Consider the following 15,066-nt stretch of genomic DNA (forward strand, 5'->3'; position numbering starts at 1 on the left):
TAGCTGGCTAGCTAGCAGTGTTGATTACGTTACGTTGCGTTAAAAGAACGACAATAGCTGGCTAGCTAACCTAGAAAATCGCTCTAGACTACACAATTATCTTTGATACACAGACGGCTATGTAGCTAGCTATGTAGCTAGCTACGATCAAACAAATCAAACCGTTGTGCTGTAATGAAATGAAATGAAAATGTGATACTACCTGTGGAGCGAAGCGGAATGCGACCAGGTTGTTGAGTGCGGAAGTTCTATTCAGTAGACGTTGGCTAGCTGTTGGCTAGCTAGCAGTGTCTCCTACGTTAAGGACGACAAATAGCTGGCTAGCTAACCTCGGTAAATTAAGATAATCACTCTAAGACTACACGCTCTAAACTACACAATTATCTTGGATACGAAGACAGCAAAGACAACTATGTAGCTAGCTAACACTACACTAATCAAGTCGTTCAGTTGAGTGTAATAGTTTCTACAGTGCTGCTATTCGGTAGACGGTGGACGTTTGCTAGCTGGCTAGCTGCTGGGCAGATAGCAGTGTAGACTACGTTAGGACGACGAAATACGAAGTTGCAATAGAAGTGCTGACTGTTTCACTTTGTTGTCCTCTTTCTTTTCCTTTTTCTTCTGTCCTTCTTTTGTCCTTATTTTATCTTCCTTTCTTCTGTTAACTAGATATTTTTGTTGTTATTCTTTGTAAGCTAGCTAGCTTCTTCCAGGAGAGTCCATAGCAACTGCTTAGCAACAAGTAAACAATTCTGCTAGCAATTCAGCTAGCTAAGATAACTGTACAATTTTATGAAAAATAGTTAATTTTTCAAAAGCCTGTCTTTTTTGGTTTGTTCCTTGTTTTGTCTTCTATTGAGTCTTGCAGTTTTCTCTTGATTTTTTCGATGTACTTCACTCTAAAAAAACATTTAAATCTCAATATATACAGGAGCTCATTTTTCAGCAGCTGCTCAATTTAGAACTCCATACTGTGTCTCCAGTGCGCCTTCACAACCCAGTGCGTCCTGTGCCTACTCCCCACACTCGCCCTGAGGTGCGTGTCATCAGCCCGGTGCCACCTGTACCGGTCCCACGCATCAGGCCTCCAGTATGCCTCCACAGTCCAGAGCTTCCGGCGACAGTTCCTAGTACAAAACTTCCGGCGACAGTTCCCAGTCCAGAGCTTCCGGCGACAGTTCCCAGTCCAGAGCTTCCGGCAACATTTCATAGTCCCGAACCTCCAACGACGGTCCGCGGTCCAGAACCTCTAACGACGGTCCGCGGCCCGGAACCTCCTGAGATGGTCCGCGTTCCCGGAACCTCCTGAGCCGGTCTGCGCTCCGGAACCTCCTGAGACGGTCCGTGGTCCGAAACGTCCTGAGACGGTCTGGATGCTCCTGAGACGGTCCGCGGTCCGGAACCACCTGTGACGGTCTGGAGCCTCCATTGACGGTCCGCGGTCCGGAGCCTCCAACGACGGTCGGCGGTCCGGAACATCCTGAGAGGGACCGTGGTCCGGAGCTTCCAGCGACGGTCGGCGTTCCGGAGTCTCCAGCAACGGTATGTGGTCCGGAGCCTCCAGCTGTTGTTTTGGATTGATTTGCACTTCTCGCACCAAAGGATGTTCATCTCTAGGAGACAGAACACATCTCCTTCCTGAGCGGTATGATGGCTGCGTGGTCCCATGGTGTTTATACTTGCGTACTATTGTTTGTATAGATGACCTTCAGGCGTTTGGAAATTGCTCCCAATGATGAACCAGATTTGTGGAGGTATACAATTTTTTTTCTGAGGTCTTGGCTGATTTATTTTGATTTTCCTATGATGTCAAGCAAATAGGCACTGAGTTTGAAGGTAGCCCTTGAAATACATCCACAGGTACACCTCCAATTGACTCAAATTATGTCAATTAGCCTATCAGAAGCTTCTAAAGCCATGACATCATTTTTCTGGAATTTTCCAAGCTGTTTAAAGCACAGTCAACTTAGTGTATGTAAACTTCTGACCCACTGGAATTGTGATACAGTGAATTATAAGTGAAATAATATGTCTGCAAACAACTGCTGGAAAAATTACTTGTGTCATGCACAAAGTAAATGTCCCAACTGACTTGCCAAAACTATAGTTTGTTAACAAGAAAGTTGTGGAGTTGTTGAAAAATGAGTTTTAATGACTCCAACCTAAGTCTATGTAAACTTCCGACTCCAACTGTAGACACTCACGCTTTACTCAAAGCCAGTGTCATGTCGTTCATAAAACATTTTAAAAGCAAGGGGCCTAAATAGCTACCTAGGGATTTCTTAATTTTAACTGGATTATATTTGATAGGCTTCCACCCTCTGTGTTCTGTTAGACAAGTAACTCTTTATCCACATTATAGCAGGGGGTGTAAATCCATAACAAGTACGTTTTTTCCAGCAGCAGACTATGATCTACAGTGAGTTGTCATAATGCTGCATCAAATGTACATTTTCCTTGTGGCGTTTGCGGACACTATGTAATTTATGTCCCCCTAATTGCCCTGAATAACTCTGTTGATCCTGCTCCTATTGTATGCAGTAATCAGGAGCGTATGCATCAGAGTTACACCATTAGCAATGAGGTGGCGTGCCCTAGTAGGAAGAGCACTTTGTGCATTTCACCCTGCACTATCAGCTCCAATATAAATAGCATGAGCAAGTCTACTTCTGATAAGCTTCCCAGTAAAGCATTAAAACAATCAAGAGTCCCAGAAAAGTGTTAAAATAGACCATACTAACATATGCAGCCCGAGAAACAAAGTCCATGAAGTCAATAACTTGCTTGTAACAGATTACTTTCATATTCTGACAATCTTTGAAATTCACTTAGATAATACCTTTGATGATACAGTGGTAGCAATACATGGTTATACATGGCAAAACATGGTTTATATAAAGAACCACATTCCTTTAAAGCTTAGAGACGATATAATGTTAAATACTATTTAGGTAATATGGCTACAGATTAATCTGCCTCACCTAAAGCCCCTTCTTTTGGGAAGCTGCTATAGACCACCAAGTGCTAACAGTCAGTATCTGGATAATATGAATGAAATGCTTGATCATGTATGTGATATCAACAGCGAAGTATATTTTCTGGGTGATTTAAATATTGGCTGGCTCTCATCAAGCTGCCCAAAAAAATGTCAAAACTGTAACCAGTGTCTGCAACCTGGTTCGGGTTTTAGATCAACCAGGGTAGTTACAAACAGCACAGGAAGGAAATCATCAATATGTATTGATCACATCTTTACTAATGCTGCAGAAATTTGCTTTAAAGCATTATCCAAATGCATTGGATGTAGTGATCACAATATAATTGCCATATCTAGGAAAACCTAGCTTCCAAGGGCTGGGCCTAATATAGTGTATAAGAGGTCATACAATAAATGTTGTAGTGATTCATATGTAAATAGTATTTGCTGGTCTGTGGTGTGTAATGAGGAGCAACCAGATGCTACACTTAACTCATTTATGAAATTGCTTATTCCAGTTACTAATAAGCACTCATACATTAAGAACATTACTGTAAAAACTGTTGAATCCCCTTGGATTGATGAGGAATTTAAAAATTTGTATGATTGAGAGGGATGAGGCAAAAGGTATGGCACATAAATCTGGCAGACCAATTAATTGGCAAATGTACTGCAAATTAAGAAATCATGTGACTAAGCTAAATAAAAACAAAAATAAACTATACTATGAAACAAAGATACATTATATAAAGAATGATAGTAAAGAGCTTTGGCGCACCTTAAATTACATTTTGGGGAAAATGCCATCTCGGCTCCATCATTCATTGAATCAGATGATGGCTCATTTGTCACAAAACAAATTGATATTGCCAGCTACTTTAATTACTTTTTCATTGGCAAGTTTAGCAAATTTAGGGATGACATGCCAGCAACAAACGCTGACACTACACATCCAAGTGTATCTGACCAAATTATGAAAGACAAGAATTGTAGTTATGAATTCTGTAAAGTCAGTGTGGAAGAGGTGAAACAATGATTGTTGTCTATCAAAACACCGGGGTGACAGAGGATAATAGCAGGTGATATTGCCACTCCTTTTTGCCACATCTTAAATTTAAGCCAACTAGAGAGTGTATGCCCTCAGGCCTGGAAGGAAGCTAAAGTCAGTCCTCTACCCAAGAATAGTAAAGCCCCCTTTGCTGGCTCAAACAGCCAATCAATCAGTCTGTTATCAACCCAAAAAATGGTGTTTGACCAGATAGAATGCTATTTAACAGAAAACAAATTGACAACAGACTTTCAGCACGCATGTAGGAAAGGATACTCAACAAGCACATCACTTACACAAATGATTGATGATTGGCTGAGAGAAATTTATGATACAATTATTGTGGGGGCTGTCTTGTAGACTTCAGTGCAGCTTTTGACATTATCGATCATAGTCTACTGCTGGAAAAACTTGATGTGTTATGGCTTTACATGCCCTGCTATAATGTGGATAAAGAGTTACTTGTCTAACAGAACTCAGAGGGTGTTCTTTAATGGAAGCATCTCAAACATAAACCAGGTAGAATCAGGAATTCCCCTGGGTAGCTGTTTAGGCCCCTTGCTTTTTTCAATGTTTACTAATGACATTTCACTGTCTTTGAGCAAGGCCAGTGTGTCTATGTATGCAGATAACTCAACACTATACACGTCAGCTACGACAACGACTGAAATGACTGCAACACTTAACAAAGAGCTGCAGTTAGTTTCGGGATAGGTAGCAAAGAATAAGTTAGTCCTAAATATTTCCAAAACTAAAAGCATTGTATTTGGGACAAATCATTCACTAAACCCTAAACCTACATCTCATAATGAATAATGTGGAAATTGAGCAAGTTGAGATGACTAAACTGCCTGGAGTAACCCTGGATTGTAAAACTATCATGGTCAAAACATATTGATACAACAGTAGCTAAGATGGGGTGAAGTCTGTCCATAATAAAGTGTTGCTCTGCCTTCTTAACAACACTATCAACTAGGCAGGTCCTACAGGTCCTAATTTTGTCACACCTAGACTACTGTTCAGTCGTGTGGTCAAGTGCCACAAAGAGGGACTTGGGAAAATTACGGTTGGCTCAGAACAGGGCAGCATGGCTGGCCCTTCAAAGTACACGGAGAGCTAACATTAATGCCATGCATGTCAATCTCTCATGGCTCAAAGTGGAAGAGAGATTGACTTCATCATTACTTGTTTTTGTAAGAGGTGTTGACAAGCTGAATGTACTGAGCTGTCTGTTTAAAATACTAGCACACAGCTTGGACACCCATGCATGCCCATCAAGACATGCCACCAGTGGTCTCTTCACAGTTCCAAAGTCCAGAACAAACTATGGGAGGCTCACAGTACTACATAGAGCCATGACTACATTGAACTCTATTCCACACCAGGTAACTGATGCAAGCAGTAGAATCAGAGTAAAAAGGCAGGTAAAAATACACCTTATGGAAGAATGGGGACTGTGAAGCAACACAAACATAGGCACAGACACATGCGCACACACACATGATAACATACGCACTATACACACATGTACACATGGATTTTGCGTTGTAGATATGTGGTATTGGAGTAGGGGCCTGAGGGCACACACTTATTGTGTTGTGAATTCTGTAATTAATGTAGAGTAATGTTTTTAAAATTGTATCACTGCCTTAATTTTGAAGGACCCCAGGAAAATGAATGGGGACCCATAATAAATGCAAATACAATTACTGTATATTGTCCACATTTGTGAATTTCCAAGCATGTGTTTAGATATTTAAATGTCATATTGATGTGAAGAAAAGGTCAAGTACAATACATTAATGATACATCTCTCCAAGCCTTTTAATCAGCTTCAGACTGCCGTTATTTAAGAACCTTGGCGATGCAGTATAATATCTTTATTTAAATGTTTCACTCAACCTTTATTTTACCTGGTAAGTTGACTGAGAACACGTTCTGATTTACAGCAATGACCTAGGGAACAGTTACAGGGGAGAGGAAGGGGGATGAATGAGCCAATTGGAAGCTGGGGATGATTAGGTGGCCATGATGGTATGAGGGTCAGATTGGGAATTTAGCTAGGCTACATCTACATGTCCTTGAAGACATAGGTAGAGACCCTGTCTATGAACCAATCATTGCATGTCTGTTCGGCCCTGTCATTCCCTCACATACCCAGAAAAACACACAAAGACAGATCTTTGAGGGAGGTAGGGCATGAAAATAGTAGTTCATCATTATAATATATGCCATTTCGCAGACGCTTTTATGACTTACAGTCATGTGTGCATACATTCTAAAATCGAACCCACATTAATGCTCTACCAACTGAGCTACAGAACCACATTTTGCTCTCATCTCTAAAATACCATTAATTTAATGGACAAGGAATGTTAATCCAACTCTTTTTTTAAGCTGGTCATATGTGTTTGTGTATGTACAGTATATATATGTGTGTGTGTGTGTGTGTGTGTGTGTGTGTGTGTGTGTGTGTGTGTGTGTGTGTGTGTGTGTGTGTGTGTGTGCGTGTGTGCGTGCATGTGTGCATGTGTGTGTGTCTACACAGTGGCCCAATCTCAATTTTAATCATAAGACCCTACGGCCTTTAAAATCAACTCTGGACCTCGAAGCCAGTTAGACTGCATTTTTCCATTGTTCCCCTCTAATCAGGGACTGATGTAGACCTGGGACACTAGGTGTGTGCAATTAATTATCAGGTATAACAGAAAACAAGCAGGCTCCGGACCTCGTAGTGTAAGAGTTGAATACTATGCATTGCTACCACTGCCCTACTCCCTGTGCAGATTGGAGATCTGAAAGGACATGGCATAGGTATGGTAATAGCTCCACCTAGGCTTCAGATAGGCTAGTTGGATTTAATGCCATATTGCTAACACCTGTCAAACCTTCTCAGATCACTGAAGTGCACAGGGCGTTAAGGTTGAGGTTTGACATTGGGATTGGGTCAGTATAGCTGTAATGATACCTTGCCTAGCTGCCACTACATCACACAGGTTTACACCACATCCCCCTCTGCTGGAGATGGATCATGTTGTATATGATCTGCTATAGTGCAAAACCAAACTCAATAAATAATGGTTTTTATATATTTTTTAAAAATGTAATAGACGAGAACTTTTGAAAAGGATGACACTGTCCATATATGAATATAACAAAAGGCTAAAGAACAGGAAAACTAGAATTCAAAATTATTTTGGGGTTAAAACAAATATGTGGGGTAAAACTGATACATAGATTCACAGAGAATTTAAAAATAGCAGTTCAACATCATTGGTGAACAGTGTGGCACTCACACAAGTAGAAAGAAACCCTTTTGAGTGTGCCCTACTATCACCCTGCGTTTATGAGTTTATTATCACTAGTAGCATGATTAAAATATGTCACATTGTCATTGAAACGAATACAATAGATATTTGATTGATAAATAGAAACATAGATGGTTGATAGGAACAATATTGAATACGCTGTGATTGTACTATTTTTCTTTCCAATATTCTAACAAAGGTGCTAGCTCAGGAATGAGGTCTGATGTCGTAAATCCCGTCATCCGGGAATATGATTAAATACGGTTTCGGGCATGCGCAGTTGTTCCTCAGCGCTTCGACCTCTGCAGCCGGTAAGTGAAGGGGAGGCAAATGGGGATCTACGCTGAAACATTTTAACAATCCATTTTCATCTTCTATCTAAAGTCGTTTTGATCCCACACCAACACATAATTTATGTGAATACAGTTGTTTTGCACATAACGTTAATCGTTTTCATGGATTCGCTGTATCTTTGAATTTGTAGTGAAATTATCATTGACCTTAGCGACTGTTCTCTCTCTCTCTCTTTTTTTGTTGTTGAGACAACCAGGTGACTCGTCTAGTTGATTTTATCAGTCAACACATTAAACTAATATGTACGCCTGTGCGAAGTTCGTCTCTACGCCTGCACTGGTGAGTTGTGAAATTAATGATGCATATAAGTTGTCATAGCATAATGTTAACTAGGCAAGTTAGATGGGCCTGCTGAATTTATACTTATTTGTGACTTAGGAACTGCTGTAACGTTTCAGTGCATGCAATTGTGCACACTGAATTGTAAGTAACTTGGCTTGAAATGTAATTGAAATCAACGTAGCTAGCTAACCTTTAAAAACTATTATAATAATTGTTAAACCTGCTCTTAGAAAATAACGTTACCTCTTGTCACCTAAGCTAGGTTGCCAGCTTTAGCTATGCTTACGTTAGGTTGCTAACCATCGCTCGTTAGCTTTCGAATGAGCCAATGAGACTTTGTAATTTCAAGGTCATGCAGAAATAAAGCAGCAAAGACTGCTTGCATTTGGCTATGTGCATTTGTTACTAGTAATGTCAATCCTAGTTGTGCCCTTTGCCAGTTTGGCGTTACATATTGATCCACTCCATAATGCCCTCTGAGTTGGTCGTGTAGGACATCTGCAAGGGCTGGTTCAGTAGAGGCAGATATTTGGAACTAAACACTGCAGTGCTTCCATGCATTTGTCATGTTTAACAGCACATTCTCCTCAGTGTGTGTGGGAGGGGGGCTCTGTAGTATGTAGCAAGCTACTAGTTACTTGTTGTACTGCCCACATCTGACTTGTACAGTTGGTCAGTGGTGATGTACATATGATTTGGCAATGTGTCCCCTTGCGACTGTTAACAAATGTTATTTATTTTTATAGTGGTGTGTTTATAATCAAGTGACAATAATGTTATGGAAGTTTCATCACTTAACATATACCATTTTTTAAAATGTGCAGGTCCGTGCTGGATCCAGGGCATTATACAGACCTCTCTCTGCGTCTGTGCTTTCCCGGCCGGATGTCAGAACTGGAGAGGTGAGTGTCTACCTGCCCCTTTTACCCCTTAGCGCCCTTACCCTGAGAAACAACATCGACTACTATGGACATCTGATGCTACCTTTTAGTCTAGATTTTTTTCCTTAGGTAAAATGTTGCTGATAGAAATTATAAGGATACAGCCCTCTGTTCTCTTCCAAATTTTATTGGACCCCTCTGCAATGATTTAAGTGTTGTCTTAATCATAAATGATTGTAATATTTATCTTCAAGCTGTTTTTATGATCAATTGGTTCATAATTATTTGTGACTTTTTATTTGTTGCTCCCAGGCTAGCACTGACTTTGTGCCACAGAGTGCCTTTTCTCAGGTAGCACTGCGGGGTTTCCAGACTAGTGCTGTGAGCAGAGACATTGACACAGCAGCCAAGTTCATCGGCGCTGGAGCTGCCACAGTTGGAGTGGCTGGTTCTGGTGCTGGAATCGGGACTGTGTTCGGCAGCCTTATCATCGGCTATGCAAGGTAAATATTGCCATTAGTAGATATTGGGGCGGCAGGGTAGTGGTTAGCGCGTTGGACTAGTAACCGGAATGTTCAAATCCCCGAGCTGACAAGGTACAAATCTGTCGTTCTGCAACCTGAACAGGCAGTTAACCCACTGTTCCTAGGCTGTCATTGAAAATAAGAATTTGTTCTAAACTGACTTGCCTAGTTAAATAAAGGTTAAAAAAAAAATGTATATATTTTTTTATCAATATGGTGCCCTGCTTTATGCCCTTTATGTGAATCTTTGTTGATTTTTGTCTTTTTTTTTTTACAATGTTTGAAAATGGTTAACAATCGCTATGGCTGCAAGTCTCTCCCACAGTTGATTCATGGCACTAGCAATTATTTATTTTTTTTCTCCCCAGGAACCCTTCTCTAAAGCAGCAGCTTTTCTCCTATGCTATCCTGGGATTTGCCCTGTCTGAAGCCATGGGTCTGTTCTGCTTGATGGTTGCTTTCCTGATCCTGTTTGCCATGTAAATAGGTCTACTGCAGATGGTGATCATGATTTTGAAACCACAGCTGTGGCTACCTATTTTACTCGAGCAACCCACATTGTTCAGTGTTGGTCATAGAATTGTACATTTTCCAAGTTTTTGTTGAAGGCTGACAAAAGAAAAGGCATGTATTGTAAAAATGTAACCAATTACAGAATTAAATGCATGTATTTCACTTTAATGCTTTAGTTATTTTGTGTGTAGCCCCACTTCCCTGCAAAACATTTTCAAAGGAACACCAGATTTTGGATTAACAAATGCATTTCTCTAGCGTGTGCCCTTCAGCTCAAAACAAAGCATATAGGTATGTTAACTGCAGGTTGATTGCAAGTGAGTTTAAGTACATTTTTACTGTACTTTTGGTTATCATATGCTTTTCTTAATTGTAATAAATACTGAAGTCATCTTTCACTGGTGTAATACAATGTCCTCTTTTGCTATTCCATGAAAAATGATCAACTTGACTCTGCTTTGCATTTATTTTTTAGAACAGCCATTTAATATATGTTAAAGTTGCCAATAGATGCTGATATTGGGTCAGTTTTGCATTAGGACTGGGGAAGCTGATCTGAGCTCTTTACCTAGGGCAAACTTCACACCAAAGCCATACATTTCACTTGATCTTGAAGATATTTTAGATTTGGGGTGAGATTTAGTTCAGATGTTGGATTACAATTGAATAGACACTTCCAATCTCTTGCATTTTGAGATTATAAACTTCATAGCACTAAGTAAACATTTTGGTTGTCATGAGCGGATATTATTTATGGATACCGGTAGTTAAAACATGCTTTAAGAGGGGGGAGGGAATAATGTAACTGGTTGTATGTGAGTGGACAGTGCAGTGTGCTTCTAATGGCTTTGGACCTGTCTGATTCTGACCAATGCGTGTGTATGACTGGTGGCACAAGTAGTGGTCTTAATTAACGTGGACTGCAGGATTTATGAATCGTTAGCTCAAACATTGCCTGTACTATGCCTACTTGCAGAGCCGAATTTGCAGTTAAGATTTCCATTTAGGATGTCCCAAAAAAAGAGAACGAAATTACAAGGACATCTCAACGGTATATTAATCTAATCAGATGTATGGATTCTCTCATCCTTCTAACATGGTGATTTAACTGGAATGCTGCTGCACCGGTCCATGCTTTCCAGGATCCTTGGGACTTCCCAAATTTAAATTTAAAATAGTTACGGGTAGGGACATCCTAAGGATCCCAGATAGCACCAACCCTGCCCCATCCTTTTCTGAGCAGCTTCACATGGTAACCATGGTAAAACTACGGCCTAAAATTGAGGCTGATGGTCACGTGATATCACAAGATGGCGACTTCGTTATAGAATATAGATACGGTGTTTATTGGGATCAATTATATTAGCTATATGCATTCATATACAACCGGATAGATTACACATTGGCTTTATCCTCACTGTAGATAAATGCATGTTTGCATCTACGCCTGTTCCCATTCCTTAGGTTTGTTTATTTTTGTCATGAAGTCGGCGGTACTACTAGCGGTGACTCACAGTGTGAGCAAACGCGTTAACTTAAGTGGCCAACGCTATCTAGCCTGGACTGGCTCTGTTATTGTAGTATAATTAGTATAAACACTTGACAGTTTTCAACATTTTTCCTAGTTGCTGAATGTTTTCTCGCAAAATAATATTTATTCACTGTATTCCCCTTATCAGCTTTCTAACGTCGGTGGAAATAGTCATATTGCGCATCAGTTATCGCACCAAGAATGGCTCTAAATGTCTTTGGTAAGTTAACTAACGTTAGCTAGCTAACTGTTCCTTTCTGTCAGTTTGATACCTCGCTAGTTCCAATACCAGCTCTAACGCCAGCTTCCTAGTAATGCATGTGACAGATATGCAAATGTTTTGCTATAGAAATGTGATCTGTGTTTGTCCATCTAGCCAGAATTATTTTTGGCCTTGTCGGGAGGCCTGTAGAGTTTTTTTTCGCACGGTATAGAAACACCGTATTTTGCGTCATCAGATTTGTAGATACAATGTTCGATAGCTAACGCTAGCTAACTGTTTATTTAAGTCATTGTCAACGTTCATGTATTATAGCGTTTTAAGCCATGTTAAAACCCCTTCATCACCAAAGGGTATCACAATAATTTTCATGAGGTGGAATAGTAGACTACAGTCTATTGCCTTTTTTTTTTTTGCATTAAACAAAGGACATTGACATATCTGTAACTGTTGAACTAGGAGAGGGAGAGAAATACATACATAACGGTTAGGGGGCTGGAAATTACGTGCATTTCAAGTTTAAGATCAAGCTAACTTCCAGGCTGTGGGGGATGAGACTGGAAGCTCTGCTTTGGGACAGATATCCAGTGTATTCTGTCAGAACACACATGCCATAGTCCTTTCATGGTGTGATTGAAAGCACAGTCTGCAGTCCTATGTAGTGCAATAGCTATTTGAGGGTCAGAACATCCTTGTAGTAGCCTAAATGAAATCTTTGTCAGTATTAAGTAGGAGCTCTTTTTAAAGCTATCCTACATAATGGTGTCGACCCAAACTGCATGTGCTACGGTAGTGGTATGGTTCAGTATAGAACTGGTATTTTTTTTGTAAGGATATGTTGCTACGAGTGGAGACAGAGCGACCATACCAACCATGGCGGATGTGTGAAAAGTAAAGTCCTCATAAAACAATTTGGCTTGGCACCATAATGTTTTAATGTATTGATGAACTTACTTCTCAAGTACAATAAGCCTAAGCTAATAATAATGTTAGATGTATTCTGAATTTGCATAAAATGCTAATTTTCCCACAGCATTAGTTTGGTATTGTTGATTAGGCTAGTTGCATAGTATCTTGCGTCTAGCCTAAAATGAGTGACCCTATATTATGCTTCAAGGCAATTCAGATGGGCTGAAGGCCTGCTAATGTAATCATTTGTTTGGGTTCAAAAATATCTTGTCTGTTACTGAATCTGTAGAAAATCTAATTTGTCAGGGTGGCTTTAATCAACACAGTTTAAGTGTAGTGTGTTAGAATGACCACCTGGAGGCACTGTCAATCAGGAAACAAAGATTTTTGGTAGTGTGTCAATGTTAAAGTTTTTTTAAGACTTGAAATTATGTTCTTCTTTCCTCAGACCATGATGAATACAGGCCGCCAGTGTGGAAATCTTACCGTGAGTATAAATGTATTCTAAAAATGAAAATATTGTAGGGAGCACTGTAATCATGTTTTACTGACTGTGTTCTGTTTTTGCACAAGTGTATCAGCTCCAGCAGGAGGCACCACATCCACGGCGACTGACCTGCACCTCTGAGGTAATTGACTTGCTTTCAATAATTGACTTGCTTTCAATTTCTCATTGACTTGCTTTCAAAGAGAATAACAGATATGTAACTCACATTTCTATGTGAATTTGTTCGGGTCACCAAAAAGTTACATCTTACAGCTTTAGATGCTAAATATGTTTGGTGAATTTTGGCCCATTCCTCCTGACAGAGCTGGTGTAACTGAATGAGCTTTTTAGGCCTCCTTGCTCGCACATGCTTTTTCAGTTCTGCCCATACATTTTCTATAGGATTGAGGTCAGGGCTTCGTGTTTGCCACTCTGCCATACCGTGACTTTGTTGTCCTTAAGCCATTTTGCCACAACTTTGGAAATATGCTTGGGGTCATTGTCCATTTGGAAGAAACCATTTACAACCATTTACAACCAATCTTTAACTTCCTGACTGATGTCCTGAGATGTTGCTTCAAAATATCCACATCATTTTCCTCCTCATGATGCCATCTATTTTGTGAAATGCACCAGTCCCTCCTGCAGCAAAGCACCCCCACAACATGATGCTGCCACCCCCATGCTTCACGGTTGGGATGGTGTTCTTCGGCTTCCAAGCCTCACCCTTTTTCCTCCAAACATAACGATGGTCATTATGGCCAAACAGTTCTATTTTTGTTTCATCATTCCAGAGGACATTTCTCCAAAAAGTACAGTCTCTGTCCCCATGTGCAGTTGCAAACCGTAGTCTTGCTTTTTTATGGAGGTTTTGGAGCAGTGGCTTCTTCCTTGCTGAGTGGCCTTTCAGGTTATGTCGATATAGTACTGTGGACATGGATATTTTTGTATCTGTGTCCTCCAGCATCTTCACAAGGTCCTTTGCTGTTGTTCTGGGATTGATTTGCACTTTTCTCACCAAAGTACGCTCATCTCTAGGAGACAGAACGCATTTCCTTCCTGAGCGGTATGACGGCTGCGTGGTCCCATGGTGTTTATACTTGTGTACAATTGTTTGCACAGATGAACGTGGTACCTTCAGGCGTTTGGAAATTGCTCCCAAGGATGAACCAGACTTGTGGAGGACTACAATTTTTTGTCTGAGGTCTTGGCTGATTTCTTTTGATTTTCCCATGATGTCAAGCAAAGAGGCACCGAGTCTGAAGGTAGGCCTTGAAATACATCCACAGGTACACTTCCAATTGACTCAAATTAGGTCAATTAGCCTGTCAAAGGCTTCTAAAGCCATGACATCCTTTTCTGGAATTTTCCAAGCTTTTTAAAGGCACAGTCAAATTAGTGTATGTAAACTTCTGACCCACTGGAATTGTGACATAGTGAAACAATCAGTCCGTAAACAATTGTTGGAAAAATTACTTGTGTCATGCACAAAGTAGATGTTCGAGCCGACTTGCCAAAACTATAGTTTGCTAACAAGAAATTTGTGGAGTGGTTGAACAAGTTTTAATGACTCCAACCTAAGTGTATGTAAACGTCAGACTTCAACTATATATATATATATATATATATATATGCTGATTTACTGATTTTAATCGTAGGTTTGTTTGGAACAGTGACAGAATAACAACAAAAAAAATCCAGAAAAACGCATGTCAAAAATGTTGGAAATTGATTTGCATTTTAATGAGGGAAATAAGTATTTGACCACTCTTCAAAACATGACTTAGTACTTGGTGGCAAAACCCTTGTTGGCAATCAGAGGTCAGACGTTTCTTGCAGTTGGCCACCAGGTTTGCACACACCTTCAGCTCCCTCCACAGATCTTCTATGGGATTAAGGTCTGGAGACTGGCTTTGCTTCTTCTTGTGCCACTCCTTTGTTGCCTTGGCCGTGTGTTTTGGTTTATTGTCATGCTGGAATACCTATCGACGACCCATTTTCAATGCCCTGGCTGAGGGAAGGAGGTTCTCAC

General features: G+C 40.3%; 2 protein-coding genes across 5 annotated transcripts in view; both read left to right on the forward strand.

The window, feature by feature from the left end:
- The first annotated feature begins 7,566 nt into the window (after positions 1-7,566).
- Positions 7,567-10,285, forward strand: atp5mc3b (ATP synthase membrane subunit c locus 3b). 2 transcript variants are annotated; one of them, XM_035754899.2, is made up of 5 exons: positions 7,567-7,644; positions 7,884-7,966; positions 8,794-8,871; positions 9,163-9,353; positions 9,743-10,285. In XM_035754899.2, exons 2-5 carry the CDS (start codon positions 7,928-7,930, stop codon positions 9,855-9,857), a joined length of 423 nt encoding a protein of 140 aa, XP_035610792.1. In that variant the 5' UTR covers positions 7,567-7,644; positions 7,884-7,927; the 3' UTR covers positions 9,858-10,285. The 2 variants fall into 2 exon arrangements, with proteins under 2 accessions (XP_035610792.1, XP_035610793.1); XM_035754900.1 differs by lacking the exon at positions 7,567-7,644 and adding an exon at positions 7,665-7,749.
- Positions 10,286-11,177: 892 nt separating this feature from the next.
- LOC118370104 (N-chimaerin-like) overlaps positions 11,178-15,066 on the forward strand; it is a 31,008-nt gene continuing 27,119 nt past the window's right edge. Inside the window, exons 1-4 of one of the 3 annotated variants that reach the window (XM_035754903.1) lie at positions 11,178-11,404; positions 11,567-11,638; positions 12,996-13,034; positions 13,121-13,176. In XM_035754903.1, coding sequence (XP_035610796.1) covers positions 11,620-11,638; positions 12,996-13,034; positions 13,121-13,176 — 114 coding nt within the window. In that variant the 5' untranslated portion in view covers positions 11,178-11,404; positions 11,567-11,619. Of the gene's footprint in view, positions 11,405-11,566; positions 11,639-12,995; positions 13,035-13,120; positions 13,177-14,156; positions 14,300-15,066 lie in introns of those variants that run through there. The other 2 variants (XM_035754901.1, XM_052498966.1) reach the window with 2 other exon arrangements.

The sequence above is a fragment of the Oncorhynchus keta genome, chromosome 37, assembly GCF_023373465.1.
Source record: "Oncorhynchus keta strain PuntledgeMale-10-30-2019 chromosome 37, Oket_V2, whole genome shotgun sequence".
Lineage (NCBI taxonomy): Eukaryota > Metazoa > Chordata > Actinopteri > Salmoniformes > Salmonidae > Oncorhynchus > Oncorhynchus keta.

What these genes read in the sequence shown, in the direction of transcription:
- atp5mc3b (XM_035754899.2), top strand. Translation starts at nt 7,928, where the DNA reads ATGTACGCCTGTGCGAAGTTCGTCTCTACGCCTGCACTG. An exon ending in TCGTCTCTACGCCTGCACTG is followed by an intron (nt 7,967 to 8,793) that starts GTGAGTTGTGAA and finishes TAAAATGTGCAG; the next exon opens with GTCCGTGCTGGATCCAGGGC. An exon ending in CTTATCATCGGCTATGCAAG is followed by an intron (nt 9,354 to 9,742) that starts GTAAATATTGCC and finishes TTTTCTCCCCAG; the next exon opens with GAACCCTTCTCTAAAGCAGC.